General features: G+C 44.0%; 1 protein-coding gene across 3 annotated transcripts in view; it reads left to right on the top strand.

Moving 5' to 3' along the window:
- The window catches only part of LOC127438682 (metabotropic glutamate receptor 7-like), a 369,836-nt gene that overhangs the window by 241,940 nt on the left and 104,099 nt on the right, over positions 1 to 23,797 (top strand). For all 3 annotated transcript variants that reach the window (XM_051694434.1, XM_051694432.1, XM_051694435.1), the window contains exon 6: positions 19,739 to 19,939. In XM_051694434.1, the coding sequence (XP_051550394.1) occupies positions 19,739 to 19,939 (201 nt within the window). The remainder of the gene's footprint in view (positions 1 to 19,738; positions 19,940 to 23,797) is intronic.

Below are 23,797 nucleotides of genomic sequence, written 5' to 3' on the forward strand. Positions count from 1 at the left end.
TTCCAGAGGTTTTCAGTGGGGTTCAGGTCTGGAGATTGGGCTGGCTGTGTGATCCGGTGGTCCTCCATCCACAGCTTGATTGGCCTGGCTGTGTGGCATGGAGCACTGTCCTGCTGGGAAAACCAATCTTCATAGTTGGGGAACACTGTCAGAGCAGAAGGAAGCAAGTTTTCTTCAAGTTTATTGATGCATCTGGAGCACAAGGTTTTGCAAAGAAATTAAAGCGTCAAATAGACACACACAGTTACAACCTCCGCTTATGCACCTGAATGGATCTGTAGATGGATAAACTCTGCCTGTGTTTCACGTGGGTCAACCTTGATGACATCACTGTTCTGCAAGCATTGTTTTGTTGAAAATGACAAGTGGGGAAAATGTCCCGATGATCGAGAAGCCCCCTGCATTATTCAGGTCTCCCTTACAACAGCGAAGGCCAAAAAAAGTTTACAAAACAGGCACTGTTTGCAGACATAGCTCGACACTAGAACTGTATACTGGTAATTACGCAGAAATCACCGGGGAAAGATGCAAAGATGGAAGAGCCGCAGATGAGCCGAATCTGCACACACTTAACCATGGTTTTACAACAGTAATACTGTAGTTTACATATAGTAAACTTGACTATATATTGTAAACATGATAGTAACCATTCTGATTTTGTGGTTATTATGTTTTTACTACAAATAAAATGTTACTGTAAAACATTACATTAGTAAAAATTGTCAGAAAACATGCCAATTCTTCACAGAGTATGCTACAGATGACCGTTTATTTTTTATTTTTTAGACAGTGCATCACCTGACATGAATGACATGAAGCGATGGTCTGAGGTTAGTTATGCTGATATCATTAATTATTATGTGTTCCTATGACAGCCAACAACAGCACAAGTTGAGCCTGAAATATTTTTTTTACACCAGGTATCACTTAAATGGTTGTTCTCCTCTGGATTGCTCATTTTGGCAGTTTTTACTTGGTGTCTCGAGACCAGAAATACAAAACAGGCAATTAGAATCATCATGGCGCTGCCCAGTGGTTGCTCAGGAAAACTGTGGATAACATGGTACCTGGTTTCAATCTGGTCTGAGCAGGTAATTTGCTGGTCCAAGCCGGTAGACCATATAGGACCAGCAACAAACCAGCTACCACCGTAATACTTTTATTGCCAGCTACTTATACTAACTAAAATGGTCAAGCTGGAACATGGTGACTATTCAAGCAGATAATGACCAGCTTGGACCGGATAGAAAACATCTTCCATGTTCCAAAACATAACTACCAGCATAGGCTTAAAAATACCTTTCATAGGTGTTTTTTTTTTTTTTTTCAGAGTGTTAATTGGTCGAGGTTGCATAAAGCAAATTGTTGCGCTACTATTTAGCATAGTTAGCAAAATCTTGATTATCTAAATGATGTTAACAAATTAGTACCATTATTTTTATATTTGTTATGTAAATCTATATAAAAAAAGTGATGCATACTGACAGTACTTGCTATGTTTTGTACCACCCAATACTGATAGTGAAAGCATGCAATTGGCTACTGTTGCAATGGTTAGCGTAACTTCTGTTTGCTAACTTCTGATTGGCAATAATAATAAATACCTGCTCTGACTAACTTGTAATCTAAGTTTTGTGGTTACTAAAATGTATTAAAACTTCACTGAATCATATGATTTCATTAAACATAAAAGTAAAATAAAATAAAAACGTATTACTGGGCTCAACAGTCAAGTTGTGCATCATTGATGGACAAAGAGGGATTCTGTACATTTCAAAACTTTCCTATTCCTCACTCTGCAGAATCAAGCTAACTAATTAGCTCTTAAATGCCTAATAGGTATTTTGGAGATCAAACGATATGTTTTTAGAGGAGTGCTCAATACCAAGACTCTCTGTTTACACTCTTCACAACTTGGTGCTCATATATGGGAGTATAGATTTGTTTTAAAATGAAGGATTGTGGGCCCAGATCTCTCAATTATTTCTTATACAGTGAACCTAAATTGTTTTCTTTATGCAGTGTGCGAACATACCTTTAGGGGGAGTACACACCGGATGCTTTCTTTAAAAACAGCTAGACGAAGCGCAATAGAGTGGAATAGAATGAAAGGGTCTGGAAATGTATTTTCAGAACTTGAACTACTTTTAAGTCCATTTCATGGATGTCTTCATACATAATACTGCACAGGGGTAATGGAACTCAAGATGCGTTTTTAAAAAATTAATTACTTTTAACTTGACTCTCTGTCTTGGAGTGTTATGTAATGCTCATGATGCAAAACACTGAAAAAAAATGTTTGAAGCAACAAAATGGCCATAACATGTATGGTGACCAAGAATTGTCAAACAAAATATTGCAAACTGAATGGTATGTAAATGTATTCATACACAGTACATCCAACTATATATGTGCATTCGATCATGGTAATTCCTAAAGCCTATAATAGACAATCTGAATAATTACATGAATGTTCATTAATGTTAAACGCAACTAAATGTTACACCTAAAATTTAACATGATCATGATTTACAGATCTATAAATATATGTTCTATGCTAAGTACATCGTGTTTGTTTTTTGTTTTTTCACGGTTAATACATGGCCCGTTTTCACCAGAAAAATTATAATGAACTGCAGTGCAAATAGCATATGGCTGATACAGATTAGGTGAAGCCCACACATGTTGGAAACAGGCTCTACAATTAGCTTTAACACCTGGCTAGTATTTTGCATAATGTAGTTTGTTCTTACCACTGAGACAATCTGATATTTCAAAGCATTCAAAAGGATTGCAACGTCTCGTTTTATGGATGATTCATTACTTGTGTCTAAAACAAAATATCTTATCGTCAATGAGGTCTGTTGCCCAAAATGTTTTAAATATTATATTAATATTAATAAACATGTATATATAAACTCAGCAAAAAAAGAAACGTCCCTTTTTCAGGACACTGTATTTTAAAGATAATTTTGTAAAAATCCAAATAACTTTACAGATCTTTATTGTAAAGGGTTTAAACAAAGTTTTCCATGCTTGTTCAATGAACCATAAAAAATTAATAAACATGCACCTGTGGAACGGTCATTAAGACACTAACAGCTTACAGACGGTAGACAATTAAGGTCACAGTTATAAAAACATCTTGGTTACTGATGTAACCTCTGTTCCCTATCTGTCACTCACTCAACGTTGTGTTGAGATGGCGCCGAGTATGGCTGCTGCGTTGCGAGCTCCGACACAACATGGTAGTGTTTTGTTTGTTTTGTTTACAATTCTTATGTTTTTTGTCTTGGATGTTGTCTGCCTTATTGTCTACGACAGACAAACACTTTTGGACATTGGTTCAGCAATTACACACCGTAAACCGGACTTCAAATTCCTCAATGCCAACCCACTGTTTACAAACACGCAAGCGGAGCTCTTTGTCTGTGCCGCACGGCCGCGGAAACGCAGGAGGAAAAGGGGAAACAGAGCCGGCGTTCTCATCAGAGTAAGACGATACAAGCTCTGTGAGCTGAAAGCACGGATCTCTTTCCAACGAGAGACGAGGGACTGCTGCATTATCTGTGTTACGGAAACTTGGATGTCTGCGGAGATTCCAGACTCAGCCATTGAACCCGCGGGTTTCTCCGTGCACCGAGCGGACAGAGCGAAAGACCTCTCAGGTAAAAGCAGAGGTGGTGGTGTATGTTTTATGATCAACAAATCCTGGTGTGATCAGAGGAACGTAAATTCTATCAAGTCTTTCTGCTCTCCTAATCTGGAATTTCTCATGCTTCTGTGTCGACCATTCTGGCTACCTAGAGAATTCACAGCGGTCATTATCACTGCTGTGTACATCCCGCCACAAGCCGACACAGACCGGGCACTCAAGGAACTGTACGGGATTATTAGCAAGCAGGAAACCGCGCACCCTGAGGCCACGTTCATTGTGACCGGGGACTTTAATAAAGCCAGTTTCAAATCAGTCACACCAAAATACCACCAGCACATTAGTTTCAACACACGAGGGGACCGGGTTTTGGACCATTGCTACTCTCCCTTCCGGGATGGCTACAAATCCCTCCCCCGCCCACCATTTGGCAAATCGGAACACTCTTCAATTCTGCTTCTGCCTGCTTACAGGCAGAAACTGAAACAGGAAGCACCCACCCTCAGAACGATCCAGTGCTGGTTGGACCAATCAAACTCTACGCTACAGGACTGTTTTGATCACACGGACTGGGAGATGTTCCGGTCCGCCTCTGATGATGACATCAAGCTTTACACTGATAGCGTAATGTGTTTCATCAGAAAGTGCGTAGAGGACATTGTTCCGACCAGAACAACACGGATCTATCCGAAACAGAAGCCATGGATAAATAGCGATGTTCGCGCGGCATTTAATGAGCGGACCTCTGATTTTAATTCCGGGAATGCGGAGGAGCATAAACAAGCCAGTTATGCCCTCCGAAAAACTATCAGAACAGCAAAACGCCAGTACAGGAACAAGATTGAAGGATAGTTTAACACCACCAACTCTAGAAGCATGTGGCAGGGAATTAACATCATCACGGATTTTAAAGGGAATAGAAACTTTGTCATGACACCACTTAGTTCACTCTCCGTCTCTGTAGCGGATGTAACCCAATCCTTCCGACGGCTGAGAGACTAATCAGAGATTACATCTGCTCTGTGCTGCCTCTCTCTCTAGACCCATTGCAGTTTGCTTACCGCAACAACCGCTCCACTGATGATGCCATTGCATCTACAATACACACTGCTCTCTCCCACCTGGAAAAAAAGAACACTTATTTGAAAATGTTGTTTGTAGACTACAGCTCAGCATTCAACACCATAGTGCCCTCCAAGCTAGATGAGAAACTCCGGGCTCTGGGCTTAAACAGCTCACTGTGCAGCTGGATCCTGGACTTTCTGTCAAGAAGACGCCAGGTGGTTAGAATAGGCAGCAACATCTTCTCATCACTGACACTCAACACTGGAGCCCCACAGGGCTGTGTTCTCAGCCCACTCTTGTATTCCTTGTACACACATGACTGTGTGGCAACACATAGCTCCAATGCCATCATTAAGTTTGCTGATGACACGACGGTTGTAGGTCTGATCACTGACAATGATGAAACAGCCTACAGAGAGGAGGTGCACACTCTGACACACCGGTGTCAGGAGCACAACCTCTCCCTCAACATCAGTAAGACAAAGGAGCTTGTGGTGGACTTCAGGAGAAGAGATAGAGAACATAGTCCCATCACCATCAATGGAGCACCAGTGGAGAGAGTCAGCAGCTTCAAGTTCCTGGGTATCCACATCACTGAGGAACTCACATGGTCCATCCACACTGAAGTCGTTGTGAATAAGGCTCATCAGCGCCTCTTCTTCCTGAGACGGCTGAGGAAGTTTGGAATGAACTGTCACACCCTCACACGGTTCTACACCTGCACTGTAGAGAGCATCCTGATTGGCTGCATCTCTGCCTGGTATGGCAATAGCACAGCCCACAACCGCAAAGTACTGCAAAGGGTGGTGCGAACTGCCAGACACATCATTGGAGGTGAGCTTCGCTCCCTTCAGGACATATATACCAGGCAGTGTGTGAAAAAAGCTCAGAGGATCATCAGAGACTCCAGCCACCCGAGCCATGGGCTGTTCTCACTGCTACCATCAGGCAAGCGGTATCGCAGCATCAGGACCCGCACCAGCCGACTCCATGATAGCTTCTTCCCCAAAGCAATCAGACTTTTGAACTCTTGATCTCCCATGATCAAAATACATCAGCACTGCACTTTATTACTCTTACTCTTATATCTCACACCGGACTGTCATTATTATATTATTATTATATTATATTCTCTCTTAACAACTTACTATCAACCGACAGCCTGAATGTCAATACAGTACAATACAAGCTACTGTACATTCTATATATATTATATATACTTTTTTATTGAATAATGTGTATCTATATTGTGTGTATTGTATACTGTACAGTGTAAGTTATTATTTGTATATTGTGTTGTGTGTAATTATGTGTATATTAGACTTTAAATTGTGTTGTGTTAATTTGATGTTATTGTAAATTGGTATATGTCTCATCACTGTCATGACTGCTATGTTGATCGGAACTGCACCCAATAATTTCACACACCATTGCACTTGTGTATATGGCTGTGTGACAATAAAAGTGATTTGATTTGTTTTTTTGATTTGATCGATGTAGTGATACTAGGGGTCACTTTTGGGAGCCCGAAACACCTCTGATCTTTGATAAAAGGCCAGTGAAAATTGGTGAGTGGTATTTGCATGCCACTCCCCCAGACATACGGGTATAAAAGGAGCTGGTATGCAACCACTCATTCAGATTTTCTCTTTGGAGCCAAACGGTCATGCTCATTGAGCTGAATTCTCACTGTTCATTCACCTCTGCTGGATCTGACGGCACATTTCAGTGGCTTCTCCCTCCTCTGCACTGGTGCACTGCAGAGAACGCCCCTGGGCACTTCAGCAGAAAAAAGAGAGTATATTTTCTGAAAGAGTATATTTCTCTAAAAGAGCGGCACACACGGAACGTCTTTTTAAAGATGACTTTCCGTTTATGTGTTATATTTCCGTTTATATGGTTGCGGTCGTTACCTCTCAACTTCAGACGGTCACGATCTCTGTCTTTCGTGTCTGGGCGTGACCCACATGGAGGCAGCGTTCATGGATGGTTCATGTTCTCACTGCAAGAACATGACCACGGCAACGTTGCGGTCGCGGCTTGCTTTCGTAAGAAAGGCTCCCCGCCTCAGTCCTTCTACCTACGGGTTTGAGGCCAGCGCGGCTAGCTCTGGGGGCGATTTGCGGACCCCAATGGGATTGCCTATACCGGGTATACACCCGCGGACCTCCCATTCCCCAGCACGCTCTTCTGCCCCGATCGGGCTTCCGGATGAGTCCGACGGCTTGTATCATGGTGAGTTTGGCCTCTTGTTTGGAGCCCGCGAAGCTGATGAGCTCTCGAGCGCAGCATCGGAGAGCGGGCTTGTCCAGTCGGATGCAGAAGCCTCAGCTGGGCTCCCCCCTTCGGGGATGATCGCACAGTCACAGGCTGATGCAGAGATGACAGACACGCTTTCCAGGGCGGCCACGAGTGTCGGGCTAGAGTGGAAACCTCCGCACTCCCCTGAACCCTCGTGGCTCGATGATTGGTTCCTGGGCTCGCGGCGCCGCTCAAAGCAGCCACGTCCCGCTCCAGTGCCTTTCTTCCCGGAAGTGCACGAGGAGCTGACGAAATTGTGGGAGGCACCTTTTACTGCCCGATCCGATTCCTCAGTTCCCCCGCCCTCACTACCCTCGATGGCGGGGTGGCCAGGGGCTATACGGTGATTCCCCGGTGGATAAGGCGCTCGCGGTGCACTTATGCCTGCAGAGCGCCGCCACCTGGCGTGGACACCCAAAGCTCCTGTCCAAGCCCTGTAGGTTCACGGCATCCCTCATGGCTAAAGCCTACAGCGCTGCTGGACAAGCCGCCTCTGCCCTGCACGCCATTGCTCTCCTGCAGGTCCACCAAGTCAAGGTGCTAAAAGAACTGCATGAGGGTTGTTCCGCCCCAGATCTGATGCAGGAACTGTGCTCAGCGACCGACCTCGCTCTCCGAGTGACGAAGTCACGGCACCGTCTCTCAGGCGGACGACGTCCACATTAGTGGTCCAGGAGCACCGCCTTTGGCTCAACCTGGTCGAGATGGGCGACAAGACACGGTTTCTTGCTGCCCCCATCTCCCAGGATGGCCTATTCGGCGACACCGTCAAGGACTTTGCCTAGCAGTTCTCGACAGTGAAGCAGCAGATGGAGGCTATCCGGCATATCCTGCCCTGGCACGGCTCAAGATCCTGCACTCCGTCTGCTTCTCTCCAAGGCGTCCCCCTGTGGTGACAGCACTGGCTCCGCCGCAGCCCGCCCCTTCAGCCCGGCCCCAGCGTGGAGCCCACCGCAGGAAGCATACGCCACCAGTCTCACAGTCGGCCGCTAAGAACCCAAGAAGGTTGTCAAAGTGCCCCTGAGACGGGCGACCCAGTGTCGACGAAACCCACTCAACTGGAGCTGGTAGGAAGACCACTCCATCCCCCGGTGGAGGGCTGGGTGGAGAAACTTTTGTTGCCTTTTTGTTTAATTTCGCCACATGCCCAAGTGGCTGCGGTACCCAACATTTCAGCAAAAGAGCGGTTTCCTCCTTCCCTGGGTCACATACCCAGTGTGCATGGTCGTCATCTCGACCAACGTCCACGAGTTTTTCCTTGCAGGATTGGCGCTCCAGCGGTGGTCTCCCCACTCCTGCGCGCCCAGCTGTGGCACACATCCGCCCCCGATGTGACAGTCTCCATGGGTTGCGAGGACAGGCCTTTTCCTCCCCCATCCCTGGCTGTTCCACGGGTGGTCGCAAGGAGCCAGGTAAGTGCTTCGATGTCCCTAGACTCAGCACGGCCACGACATGGTGTGGCACCTCGAGCACCGCCCCGCTGCGAGGCCCCACCTGCAGGTACGTCCGACTACGGTGTCCCTTTGGTCCCCCTTGCGTGGAACTTGGATGCGTGGCTTGAGCTTTCCAATCTGTTGCGATGGCTGGTCAAGACTGTCTAACTCGGCTACGTGATTCAGTTCACCAGGTGTCCGCCCAGGTTCAGCGGTATCCACTTCACCTTGGTGAAGGACAAAAACGCTGATACCTTGCGCTCGTAGATCGCTACCCTCCTACGGAAGGGTGCGATAGAACCTGCCCCTCCGGCTGAGATGAAGAAGGGGTTTTACAGCCCCTACTTCATCGTACCGAAAAAAGGCGGTGGGTTGCGGCCAATCTTGGACCTGCGAGTACTGAACCAGGCTTTACACAGACTCCCGTTCAAGATGCTGACGCAAAAATACATTATGGCGAGTGTCCGGCATCAAGATTGGTTCGTGGCGGTAGACCTGAAGGACGCGTACTTCCACGTATCGATTATACCTCGACACAGACCCTTCCTGTGGTTTGCATTCGAGGGTCAGGCATGTCAGTACAAGATCCTCCCTTTCGGCCTGTCCTTGTCCATTCGCGTCTTCATGAAATTCGCAGAGGCAGCCCTTGCCCCGTTAAGGGAAGTTATCCTAAGTATAATCTCGATGATTGCTAATCCTAGCTCACTCTCGAGACATGTTGTGTGCACACAGGGACTTGGTGCTCTCGCACCTCAGCCGACTAGGGCTTCGGGTCAACTGGGAAAAGAGCAAGCTCCTCCCGATTCAGAGCATCTCTTTCCTCGGTTTGGAGTTGGACTCAGTCTCTTTGACAGCATGCCTCACGAACGAGCATGCATAGTCGGTGCTGGCCTGTTTGAATGCGTTTAAACAGAAAACAGCGGTTCCACTGAAACTCTCTCAGAGGCTCGTGGGGCATATGGCATCCTCAGCGGTGGCCACCCCGCTCGGGTTGATGCACTTCATCACTGGCTTCAAACTCGAGGCCTGAGATGGGCATGGCACCATGGGACACACCGCGTGGTCATCACGCTGGTCTGTCACCGTCTTTTCAGCCCTTGGACTGACCTCTCTTTTCTATGGGCAGGTGTTCCCCTAGAGCAGGTCTCCAGGCGTGTTGAGGTCATGACAGATGCCTCAAAATGAGCTGGGGCACTGTTTGCAATGAGCACGCAGCCGTCGGCTTGTGGACGGGCCCGCGACTGCATTGGCATATCAACTGCCTTGAGTTGTTAGCAATTCTGCTCGCCCTGTGGAGGTTTCGGCTGTTGATCCAGGGCAAGCACATGTTAGTTCGGACAGACTACATGGCAATGGTAGCATATGTCAACCACCAAGGCGGTCTGTGCTCTAGTTGTTTGTCACAACTCGCCCGCCATCTCCTCCTCTGGAGTCAGAAGCACTTCAAGTTGCTGTGAGCCACTCACATCCCCGGTGACCTCAAAATTACAGTGGACGTGCTGTAACGGCAGGTTACCCTCAGGGGAGAGTGGAGACTCAACCCTCAGGTGGTCCAGCTGATTTGGAGTCGATTCGGACATGTGCTATTAATTCCCAGTAGTGTTCACAAACTATGTTCCCTGGTTAACTTCCTCCGAGCCCTGTGGCAGTCGGGTTTTCGGAGAGACTCACTGTACACATGCTAACGAAGAGCCCTGTTCTGGTGTAGGTGCTCCACATGTGGCGGTTCCCTGTAAGGTAACCTCATGCTATGTATATCTTCCGCTAATTCTATCCCTGTTGGCAAACTGCGTCTTCCTTGGGCAGAACCCCCTCTGCCACAGTCTCCATGTTTGTAGTAACTCCTCCCCCGTTGGGTAGGATCTACAATGAGACTCACCACATGGTCGGCAAGACCATGTGATGTATTTTTTCCACTTAAATGTCCCCCCCTCTCTTTGGGTGAGGTGTGGTCTCTGTGGTGTCCTCCCCTTGGGAGGGACACCCCCCGACTAGACCTGACAGCCCAGTCGGATAATCCCCCTTCTTTTTTAGGGAGTGGAAAAAAAGAAGGGGAAAAGAGGCCACGACTGGGTTAGCCTATCTCTATCTTTTGGGTAGTCGACTTGTCCCCAAAGGGCTGTTAGACACCATAACTATGTTGGGGGAGGTTACGTGTCGGCCTGGTGCACTGGCTATGAGGCACACAGTGGTCTGCCCATCACATACCACCAGTTCACATAACACAGTTAAGCCAGTTGCGGCATTTCGTATAGGGACCCCTAGTGTCACTACATCGACACAACGTCGATGTCCTGGTTACTTGCGTAATCTCCATTCCCTGATGGAGGGAACGAGAAGTTGTGTCTCTCCTGCCACAAAGCTGAACTACCTGCTGAAATGGCCAGACCTTGTCTCGGCTCCTCAGCATAAAACCTGAATGAGTGGTTGCATACCAGCTCCTTTTATACCCGTATGTCTGGGGGAGTGGCATGCAAATACCACTCGCCAATTTTCATTGGCCTTTTATCAAAGACCAGAGGTGTTTCGGGCTCCCATGAGTGACCCCTAGTGTCACTACATCAACACAGCGTCTCGTTCCCTCCATCAGGGAACGGAGGTTATGCAAGTAACCAGGACGTTCCCTGATGGAGGGAACGAGATATTGTGTCGATGTAGTTACACTAGGGGTTCGATCTTGAGAGCCCCAATCACCTTTGCTTAAAATAGAAAAGGCCAATGAGAATTGGTGAGTGGAATTTGCATGCCACTCTCCACCCCAGACATACGGGTATAAAAGGAGATAGCATGCACCACTCATTCAGATTCATGCTGAGGAGCCGATAGAGAGTCCCTGCCGGTTCAATGCCGTGGCAGGAGCGACACAATGTCTGGTTCCCTCCATCAGGGATAGAGGTTACATCAGTAACCAAGACGTTCCCTGTCTGTCACTCACTCAACGTTCTGTCGATGTAGTGACACTAGGGGTTCCTATAGGAAACACCGCAGGCGCTGAACCGTGTCATGCGGTTCAGAAGAGTTGACACAGGCAAGCTACTGCGTGCCTCGCAGAGAGCGCTCAACCACATTGTGACCTTCCAGCGAGTTAGGTAAGGCATCTCCCTAGTCCTGTTAAGGGGGAGGAGGCACTTACCCAAGGAGGCTACCAGCAGAGCCTTACCTGATTGCTGTTAAGCAATTTCCCACTGAACACTTTCTAGAATAATGCTTGGAAGTGCTCTTCCTTCTCCAGGAGGGGGAGCACTACAGAGTGGAATGATACCACCGGAGTACCCTATCTACAGAGAGGGTACACAGCAACAGTGGCTGAGGCAAAGAAAGCTCTGGCAAGGGGAAACACAGGGTTCAGCTAAGGGGAAACCGAACAGTGGAAACTCATCATACAGGATTACCAAGGGCGATTCACCACGCATGGGAGCACTGAGCCCGAGCACACGGGTTCACCTGAAAAGGGGCATACCATGAGTATTGGGCCTGGTGTCGTTACTCCTTCGCCGAGTTTGTCACCGAATAGTGGTGTTGTGGACAAAAAGGTGCACATTATCACCTTTTGAAAAAGGGGAAAGTCACAATGCAAGCGATACACTCAACCAGCCACCCGGTCTACCTGCTGTTACTGCGTAACACTCGGGTCGAAACCAGTTCTATGTGTAGGTAATAAAATCTTGCAAAAGTAATGGGTGTAGCCCAACCCACAGCTCTGCATATGTCTGCTAGAGAGGCCCCCCCTTGCCAGTGCCCAGGAGGACGCAACACCTCTAGTAGAGTGCGCCCGGACTCCCAAGGGTCACAGCAAGTCCTGAGATTGTTATGCGAGAGAAATGGCATCCACAATCCAATGAGCTAGCCTCTACTTTGAGACAGCTTTCCCCTTCTGCTATCCTCCAAAAAAGACAAAAAAGCTGCTCCGAGCATCTAAAGCTCTGTGTGCGGTCCAGATAGATGCACAGGGTGCGAACTGGACACAGAAACGACAAGGCCGGGTCTTCTTCCTCTGAAGGGAGCGCTTAAAGGTTCACCACCTGGTCCCAAAAAGGAGTGGTGGGAACTTTGGGCACGTAACCAGGCCGGGGTCTCAAGATTACGTGACCCGCTAGGTCTTCCAGGAGCCAGACATGGAGATTCCAGAGGTCTGGCCGTGGGTGCTGGAGTATGCCCTGCCCCTGAGAAGATCCTGCCTCAGAGGAATGCGCCAGGGAGGTGCTACTGCCAGGAGCATCAGATCCGAGAACCAAGTCCGGTTGGGCCCATACGGCGCAATGAACAGGACTTGCTGCTCGTCCTCCCTGGCTTTACAGAGTCTGTGCAATGAGGCTCACTGGAGGAGACGCATACTTGTGCAGCTGCCGAGGCCAGCTGTGTGCCAAGGCATCCGCATCGATAGGGAGTACCAAATGGGGCAGTGAGAGGACTCTTGGGAGGTGAACAGGTCTACCTGCGCCTCCCTGAATCTCTCCAAAATCTGCTGGACTATATGGGGGTGGAGTCCCCACTCCCCATGGAGCGTTACCTGCCATGAGTGTGTCTGCTGCATGGTTGAGGATACCCGGAAGGTGAGTGGCTCGCAGAGACTTCAACGTATGCTGACTCCAAAGGAGGAGGCGACGGGTGAGTTGTGACATACAACAGGAGCGTACACCACCTTGGTGGTTTATGTACGCTATGGTTGCTGTGTTGTCGGTCCAGACCAACACATGCTTGCCCTGAATCAACGGCCGAAGCCTCCTCAGGACCAGCAACTTCGCCAGCAACTCTAAGCAGTTGATGTGCAAAAGGAGTCAGGGCCCTGTCCAGAGCCCCGAGACTGCCTGCCCGTTGCACACGGTGCCCCAGACTGAGTTCGAGGCATCTGTCATGACCACGACGTACCTTGAGACCTGCTCTAGGGGAACACCTTCCCATAGAAACGCCATGTCCGACCAAGGGCTGAAAATCTGATGGTTACACACCGGGTGCCGTGGTGCCATGCCCACCTCGGGACTCTGCTCGGGGGGGAGCTTGCTCTTCTCCCAGTTGACCTGCAGCCTGAGTCAGTCGAGGTGCTGAAGCACGAGGTCCCTGTGTGCACACAATAGGTCTCGCGAGTGAGCTAGGATTAGCCAGTTGTCGAGATGATTGAGAATGCATATGCCCTTCTCCCTCAGCTGGGCCAGGGCAGCCTCTGCGACCTTGGTAAAGACACAAGGGGACAGAGACAGACCGAAGGGGAGGAGAAAGGGTTTGTGAAGGATCGATACGTGAAAGTACGCATCCTTCAGGTCAATGGCCGTGAACCAATCCTGACGTCGTACTGATGCCAGGATGTGCTTCTGCATTAACATCCTGTAAGGCTTTGTTCAAGGCACGCAGATCCAATATTGGGCGCAACCCTCCCCCTCTGGACTTACCATGCCCGGGCAGGGAGGTTTGTAGCAAGGCAGAGCAGGCGCCCCACTTGGAAGACAGCCTAGGGGGACGTGCTGCTCTGCAAGACTGCAACGGTGGCTGGTTACTGGGGCGGGCGAGTGACCCCAGAGACCAGCATACTTACCTGTTCCCCAGCTGTCTCTCGACGGAGAATGAGGGAACGGGAGGTACTCGTGTTCATCTGATTGACCGGAAAGACTTCCAGCGCCTGGTCGTCATGAGTGTGCTGGCCCAGGAAATGAGGGGACTGCCCTTTTACTTACCATGTGGTTGCCAAGGCCCAGGGGGCACTCGGGGATAGAATACTCACCACGCGCTGGCCCAGGGGCAATGGTGGGGTTGGAGAGATCACCCAGGCCAGACCGGTCGAAGGCAGTCACTCATCACTGGGCTGCCCATGTCAGGGCCGCCTCGAAGCCCGACAGGTAACTGCCCGAGTTACACCAAGAAAGCACAATCCCTCCATCAGTGCTCAGACTGTCTGCAATAAGCTGAGAGAGGCTGGACTGAGGGCTTGTAGGCCTGTTGTAAGGCAGATCCTTACCAGACATCACTGGCAACAATGCTGCCTATGGGCACAAACCCACCTCCGCTGGACCAGACAGGATTGGCAAAAAGTGCTCTTCACTGACGAGTCGCGGTTTTGTCTCACCAGGGGTGATGGTCGGACTCACATTTATCGCCGAAGGAATGAGCGTTACACCGAGGCCTGTACTCTGGAGCGGGATCGATTTGGAGGTGGAGGGTCCGTCATGGTCTGGGGCGGTGTATCACAGTATCATCAGACTGAGCTTGTTGTCATTGCAGGCAATCTCAATGCTGTGTGTTACAGGAAAGACATCCTCCTCACTCATGTGGTACCCTTCCTGCAGGCTCATCCTGAAATGACCCTCCAGCATGATAATGCCACCAGCCATACTGCTCATTCTGTGTGTGATTTCCTGCAAGACAGGAAGGTCTGTGTTCTGCCATGGCCAGCGAAGAGCCCGGATCTCAATCCCATTGAGCACATCTGGGACCTGTTGGATCGGAGGGTGAGGGCTAAGGCCATTCCACCCAGAAATGTCTGGGAGCTTGCAAGTGCCTTGGTGGAAGAGTGGGGTAATGTCACAGCAAAACTGGCAAATCTGGTGCAGTTCATGAGGAGGAGATGCACTGCAGTACTTAATGAAGCTGGTGGCCACACCAGATACTGACTATTACTTTTGATTTTGACTCCACCCCCCCACCCCCCACTCCACTTTGTTCAGGGACACATTATTCCATTTCTGTTAGTCACATGTCTGTGAAACTTGTTCAGTTTATGTCTTAGTTGTTGAATCTTTTTATGTTCATACAAATATTTACACGTTAAATTTGCTGAAAATAAAAGCAGTTGAAAGTGAGAGGACGTTTCTTTTTTTGCTGAGTTTATTTATGGGTGTTATTTATTGTGTTTCCATGTTAGACGTGGAATTACTAAGATTTGGTAAAAAAAAATAATAATAATAATAATCATAATAATTTTGATCATCTGGCCCTGGAAAGGAGAGCTGTGCTGTATCTCATATCAACACTCTTCAGTCAATGACAACTAAGCTTAAGTATTTTGGAAAAATATATCTGTCACTGTGAGAGTGGCCTATTATTTTCTAATGGTTATTTTGACCTTCAGCATTGCCGTACCTCTGCAAGAATGAGGCTTTCTGTCACTACATAGGGTCATTGATGTCTATTGATCTGAACTTGTCAAGGCTTTCTGCTGACCCTGACACGATGACTGTCAAAACCCTTATTTTGATGCCTGCTGGATGTTGAGAAAGTTAAAAGCCTATTTTAACTGTCATTGAACTTGTCTTTACACCAGGTTTTCAGATACACTTTGATATCATTAGTATGTGTAGGTATTCGGATGTACATTTGTACATTTTTACTTTCATTTGGGTAGACACAGAAACATACAATAAACTCTTTTTGTATAAACTATTTTAGAAATGGATAAATATTTATGAATACTTTGAAGTTCATAGCATATTGAATTCATGTAATTCATAGGCTGATTTTATTGTACCGGTATTTATAATACAAAACAATATAATATCTTTTTTTTTTTTTTTTTTTTTTTTTGGCAAAAAGTTTGTAGGATACTTAATTATTTGTCCTTCCATTAATTTTAACACACACAGAAATGTCTAAACACATCTACAATTATTTTCATTAAAACAGATGATGCAATATCATACAATTATTATAATGGGTTCTGTATTATTCGATGTTTGATATACATTTATTTAAATTAAAAGTGGTAACACTTTACAGCAACATTAATTAACATTAGTTAAAAGCATGCATTAATCTTTGTTACTGTTAATTTATGAAAATAACATTGTTAGTTTACGTTAGTTCATAGTGCATTACCTAATGTTAACATATACAACTTCTAATTATAAAAATGCATTAGTGTATGTTGAAGTTATCATTAACCAATATTAATAAGTGCTGTAAAATTATTGTTTGTTGTTAGTTTGTTAGTTTGTTAGTTTGTAAAACAAATACTGAACTCTGATCATTTGATGTTTAGGCTTATTTAATGTTTATAATGATGACATAATATATACTAATGATGATATAATATTTAAATGGTTATAACTGAAACTTATATTCTTCAAAAAAAAAAAAAATAATAATAATATGTTTGGTAAAAATTTGATATTACCCAAAAATGTTTTATTATTGCTCATCCTTTCACAACAAGCATCATATATATATATATATAATTTTATTTCTTTATTTCTTTTTTTTTTTTTTTTTTTAACCACTAAAAGAATCATTAATGGAATGATGAAGGTACCATAATTGTTAAGTGAAACAGAATCCATACATTTCTTACTTTTCCTTCCTAAAGATTTCAATCATTCATATTTAATCTGCAAATAAATATAATCTAAATAATGAGATCTACTCAATGGTGTCCCAGATGATAGCTTACTGAAAAGGTCTAATGACACATTTATGGGCTGACACTTTTCCAATCTAGTTCTCCTGTTCTGTCAGGCAGTATTAGAGTTACCCATTGCGTCTTCATCTGGCAAGCGCCATTTATGATTAAGCTGTTTAAAAAAAATACACATCTTTTAGTTTGCATGGTTGGTGGAACACTGATTTACTGAAAAAAGTCAATGATTAAACTGGCTATAGTATGTTTAAAAAAAATTTTTTAAAAAATGCTTTTGTGGGAAGATGGGCTTTAAGAGCTTCCCTTGAGGAACCAGGACTGGCATTTGAGGGTGAGTGTCAGATCAGGAAGACAGCAGAGCTAATTGGAGAGAAATTGGAGAGAAATTGCAAAGACTATTGCGTGAACTCCATTTATGTCTCATGAGAATTCCCATGCAAGGGTCGGGGAATAGCACGGCTTAATTGAACTGTCACAGCTTTCTGTGCAGTTAAAAGTGGAGACCATCATTATTAGTGAAAGTCATGAATAAGACTATTGACGTCGTGATCATGAAACATTACATGACATAACCAAAGCAACAAATGGTCAAATTAAATGTTTATCTTTATGTTTTCGGACAGCTTGCTGACTAACTCAAGTCGTAATAATAGTTAGACTGCAAAATCATAAGAAAGAGTTACCTCATACAATAACTCCCATAGAGAAAAATAAACTAACTAACAATATTATTACAATTTTCCCAAAGTTAGACCCAAGTTTAAGTTTACCCCATATCCAAACCCTAAACCTAAATAAATTGTCGGATATGAGGCTAGCAAAAATTTGATACCTGTAAATTGTTCCAATTTGAAATTCAGTCTATTGATTGGTTGGTCTCTATGGCAATAAAAGTTGTACATTTTTGTACGAACCAAGTCGTACAATATATTTGAATTATGCCATCTTGTACAAATTATTGTGAGTTGTAATGAGACAGTAACCACTTTCCCACCATCGGGCTGAATGGTTCTGTGCACGGTACGGAAAAGTTACATCAGCATTTCAACTTGAGTACGGTTCGGCACGGCAAGATTATAAACCATTCTCAGCCCAGAATTCTCAACACAGTTAGCTAACCGTACTCAATTGTTCTCAAACGTGCTGGTGGAAAGGTTTTAGTATGTGCCAGCTCAAGATCGTCAGTTTGCCAAAGACAAGGTAACTTAAGTTTTTTTTCTAGTTTGCCAAGTTTGCTAATATTTGGCTGAAGTTAATAAACGTTACTAGAAAAGTGTATGTTTAGTCTATCTTTATGATTTCATGAGTATGATTTTTCTAGTAGTGTGGCTTACATTTATTTTTCTACATGCATTTTTCATCAGGAAAGTAGATTCCTAGCTCATTAAAACTCAAAATATATCAATATACTTTCATATACTATTTTCGTATAGTACTTCTATTTAAATTTGTCAATAAATATCCTTTTCAGCTCATCTGGGAACTTTTACTTCTGTATGTTTGTGTTCAGTGGCATACAAAAGCCCTCATCACATAATGGTAAACCTTTGGTAAGCCTTTTTCTCTATGCTTTCTTTTTTACGACATGGAACGTGTATTTCCTTTGTATTAGCAGAGTAAAACCAAGGAAGATAGCAGTCCAAAAAAAATAAAAAATGGAACATGGGATCATCATTCATAGTGCACCACACTCGCTCCAATGTTTACCTCTCACACCATTGGTGGAAAAAGAAAGCATAACCATGCCAGCTGGCCCGTATCTGCATGGAATGGTATGGTTTTGCAACGAGAACTGTTTGGTCCGATTGTGGAAAAGCGGCTTATGTTGATGCTAACCGATTAGCCTGCTATGCTAACAATGCATCATGCATTCCCTACAGTTAGTTGGCTAATTAATTATCCTACTAGGCTAAAAAAAAAAATAGTGCAAGTACTTCACATAATAATAACAAAACATTTAATTGCATGCAATGTGGTAAATGCATGTGGAAATGTTGTGTTTACTGACTGTATTTATGTCATCAGCTAAGACAGGAATTAGTAACAGACACTTCTGATCTGGCATTACAAACAACTAACCAAGGTGGATAGGGTTTCATGGGGGGGGACTGAATGAAGCATGAAACTGGGATGCATTAGTGCGCATTAGTGTTAAAGCGACAATAATGTGTGTTTCTGACTACTGCTACTCTTTATTTAGTGTTGAACACTTGTAATCGGGTGGCCTGAGATGGATTTTAACAGCTTGTATATACAGGGAGTAAAAATCTGCAGAATCCATCTGGGCTTGCCTATGAGCAATTACACATTGGAAATAAATCCATTTAAAATACCTTATCACAGATACTGTATTTCAACATAACAAACAATTCAAGCCATTACTCTTTACCTTGTTAAAGATAACAGCTCAAACTTGCCAGCACTTTAAATGATAATTCTTAAAAAGTGCAGTAACTTAAAAAGTTTGTTTTGTTGCTTTTCTACTTTCCATCACATATTGCTTGTATTTCTTTAAAAGCTTCCAGAGACAGAAGATAAATCCTCTGTAAATCCTGTTTCTTTGGGCTGATATTTTCTTATTCTCCTACATGAACATACAGATACTTAAATGAATAGTTCAGCCGAAAATGAAAATGCTGTCGTCATTTACTCACTGCTCCACAACTGTATGACTTTTTCTTCCGTGCAACACAAAAGGAGATGTTAGACATAATGGCAGCCTCAGTTATCATTCACTTTCATTGCATGGATAAAATATCCAATGAAATTTAATGGTGACTTTGGCTAATAATCTGTCTAGCATCTCCATTTGTATTCCACGGAAGAAAAAGTCATATGGCGTTGGGATGACATGAGACAGAAACTCTCACTTCAGGAATCCTTTTCTTGAACTATCTATAATGTCTCATGTTTTTAACTTTTATTTTTTGTTCTGTCTTCCAGGGCAAGAACGAATAGGAGCAGACTCCAAATATGAGCAGGAAGGGAAGGTGCAGTTTGTTATCGATGCAGTCTATGCCATGGCCCACGCCCTGCACAACATGCAGAAAGACCTGTGTCCCGACCAGTCAGGCGTGTGTCCTGAGATGGAGATGGCTGGTGGCAAGAAGCTCTTAAAGTTCATTCGCTCGGTCAGCTTTAATGGTGAGTCAACCAAAGCTTGCGGAGACATAAGACAAAAGTCACAATAAATTCACAGTTTTTGACATATTTGCCATATGTTTGCTTAGATGAGCATCATTATTAATAGTGCTAATACTTAGAGTTAGGAAATCCTTCCCCTCTGACACCCTGTCTACACCGGATGTGAGAGTTGCGTTGCATCACGTCAAAAGCAATAGAACCCCAATATAATCAATGATGCTGTCTACACCGGAAGCATCCGTTGCGGTGCCATCTGGCTCCATTCTGGAATCTAGCACCCCTTTTTCAAGATCAGTATCATTTCTGATGGATAAAATCCATCCTGACCTACAAATATTCTCATTTGATCACCTGTTTCACCTGTAAATACATCAGATTATGAAAATAAAATGGGTTGCCAGTGATGTTTCATGTTGGCTTGACAGAGTCAGTATACTGTTATACTAGGAAGTGTTTTTCAAACATCCTAAACCGAGACCAACATTTCTAACACAATCTCCACCTACAGCTTTAAATCTACTTCCACCAAACTTAGTACAGACATTCAGGCTGATCTAGAATAGTGTGCTATGTCTTTTCTAACTAATTGGACTTCCAGTTTTCGCACAGCAGACGATCAAATATTTGAAAAATCCCACAGCCTTACATTGATGAAATGTTTAAATGGAACGCTCGTCAATTCAAACTCCAACTGTCAAAAATGCAAATGTAAACAAGCCCACAGAAGGCCTTTTATCTGCTTTAAAGGAGACCTATTATGCCCCTTTTTACAAGATGTAATATAAGTCTCAGGTGTCCCCAGAATGTGTCTGTGAAGTTTCAACTCAAAATACCCCACGGATCATTTATTATTCAATGTTGTAAATGCCTCTTTTTGGGTGGAATCAAAACACGCTGTTTTCGTGTGTGTCTCTTTAAATGCAAATGAGCTGCTGCTCCCTGCCCCCTTTCCGGAACAGGGCTGTGCCTTTACAGCTCGTGCTTCAGATACTATAGCAACAACAAATCAGAACCAATATGACTAACACCGTAAATACCGGAGTTCAGCCATATATGTATGAGCAAACGTAAACGACGCAAAACATAGGCATTTTGAGTTTGTGATAGTGCTTCTTATGTAGAAAATCACTTCCTGCCCTCCATATGCATTTCACTCCACAGCAACGCAGTGATGTGACGTCATGTGCAAACAAGCTATAACAACATAGCTCTGGTCTCCGTGAACACAATCAGAGACAATGGTAACTTTAGTTGCATTAGCCGTGGAATCAGCTAACAAACACATTCGGAAAGGCGATTTGCAAACATTCACAAAATATAAAGTGCGATACTTACATCTTTAGGATATAAAGCTGGAACACGAACAGTTGGTACTGATCCATGCTTGAGTCAAATTTTTTCAAAATCCTGCTTTATACTGACTCTCATTCACAAAGCAGTCTGGTAAAATTATTTGCACAAACATACACAAATTTTGGTATGTTTTGGGGCACATTTTCTTCAAAAACAAAACTTGTCCACTGCATCTTCAGTGGCTCTGATGCCGGGAGTACATGAAGACTCTTGTGTTCTCTTTTACAGCCAACAACAGAACACTTATGACGCTTATGAAGCTGAGGCATTATTCTTCTCACTGTAGCAGCTCCAGCGCGGAAAAAAATGGCGGACTGTGTGTCGAACACTCAGGGGAGGATCTATGATAATAGGGTGGAGTCCATCACCAGTCATGGGCGTGGCCTGCTCTAAAGTGACATCACTTTAGAGCGGATACGAAAACCAGTCATTTTGAGACACTGTTTTAGATTAATAGAAATATAAGAAAGAGGAGTGGGTGGACTTTTAACATTGTAGGGTGGTTGTGTACACACACTGCCGACTGACATTTATATTCAAACACCATGTAAAAGTGAATTGTGCATAATAGGTCCCCTTTAAGTTGCTCTCTCTTATTGTAATGTCTGGATAACCATCAAAATTCAAATATTTAAAACTAGTTTAAATGTTCAGACAAGGCTTTTTTTAAGCCATCATCAAAGTTTGTCTTGACAAACTTTACTTATGTAGTTCATCTCAGTACTATAATGAAACTTTGTCACATAGAGCTGGTATGGATCTACAGTAGTTAGTTTCATACTTACATACTTTCACAATTTTCTTTTTTATGTGACCTCTGTTGCTGGTTCTTATGTGAGTTTCTAACTATTTGAATACTTTATATATCGCTTATCCGACCCCTGCCTTTGTGTTGGACCTTTGAAAGTGGAAACTTCCAAGAAGAAAGGAAATCTTTTATTAATGCGTCTTAATGAATTGAAAGTTAGTGCACCAGTGCACTGTGAGATGAAAGGGCAGCAGTACCTTTGATGTCTCTGAGATTATAAGGAGATACTATTTGGGGTAAATATGTGATTCAACGTACAACACCTGGTGAAAGACACTAATCAGACTCTTTCAAATACTAACTTTTAAAAACTAGAAAACCAATAAAAAGAAAAATAAGAACCAATTAATAAGAGATAAAAGAACCAATTAACATCATCCAAAGTCTAGTAAACATAAAAAAAGCTAAATCAATATTTGTTGTGACCAACTTTGCTTTCAAAACAGCACCAATTCTCCTAGGGACACCTGGACACAGTTTTTGTTGGGAGCTGGCAGATGGATGTTCCAAGCTTCTTGGAGAATTCACCACAGTTCTTCTGTATATTTAGGCTGTCTCAATTGCTTCTGTCTCTTCATGCCATCTCAGACTGACTCAGTGTTCAGTGGGGGTCTCTGTGGGGCCATGCCATCTGTTGTAGGGCTACATGTTCTTATGCTCTGTTCTATTCTATTTGCAGAAGGAATATTTGGGAGTCTAAAATGTTTATTACCTATTGACACAGTACAGCTAAAGATATAAATAACCATCTTAAGACAAATGTTTTTTAAACATCTTATGTGCCTAAGACTTTTGCACAGTACTGTATATATATATATATATATATATATATATATATATATATATATATATATATATATATATATATATAGTATATACACACGAGCAAGAGTGCGATATGGCCCTACATCAGCACTGCTGTGATTAGGCCGTAGGCAATCACAGCAGTCCTTCTGATGAGACTTTAAACGGAAGTCCTGACTCTCTGTGGTCATTAAAAATCCCAGGGCACTTCTCGTAAAGAGTAGGGATGTAATCCCTGTGTCCTGCCCAAATTCCCCCCATTGGCCCTTCTCATTCATTGTCATTCGTCACACAAACAGCTACTAAAACAGTCTTTTCAAGCACATGATATGTTTATTTTCTGTAACAAACAGGCAAATTGTCACCAAAGTATCACAAGAACAGTTTACAGCTCTAATCATGGCCGTATGCAGGGTTTAAAAAATACCGAGGTCCAAAAACTAAGTTTGCTAGTGGAGTTGGGGGGTGAAAAATATTGATTTCCCTGATCGACATATGTGCATTTTAAGACATTGGATAATAATAGCTTTAAAACAAATGTCAGTGTGCATTAGCATAAATGATCTTTTTGGATTTGAATGATAAAAATGTGTCTCAAGCAGTACATAAACGTAGGAAAAATGTGTTTTATACAAAATTATATTTATACAATAGTACTATACTGTATTATGTCACTATACATATTAAATTAAATTGAACCTATTGGCTTCACTCTAATTACCAAAGAACATATATCTCTGTGGTAATTAGGCCTGCATTGTTTGAATGAGATCAGGTCAGTTTTTGTTTGTGTTAAAACAGCACAGTAACATAATGCTAATCATATTCTGGGCACAGTGGGTAGTACCTGCTCTTCCTCTCTCATCTCCATCATCTTCTCTTTTTCTTTTTCT

The sequence above is a fragment of the Myxocyprinus asiaticus genome, chromosome 50, assembly GCF_019703515.2.
Source record: "Myxocyprinus asiaticus isolate MX2 ecotype Aquarium Trade chromosome 50, UBuf_Myxa_2, whole genome shotgun sequence".
NCBI lineage: Eukaryota > Metazoa > Chordata > Actinopteri > Cypriniformes > Catostomidae > Myxocyprinus > Myxocyprinus asiaticus.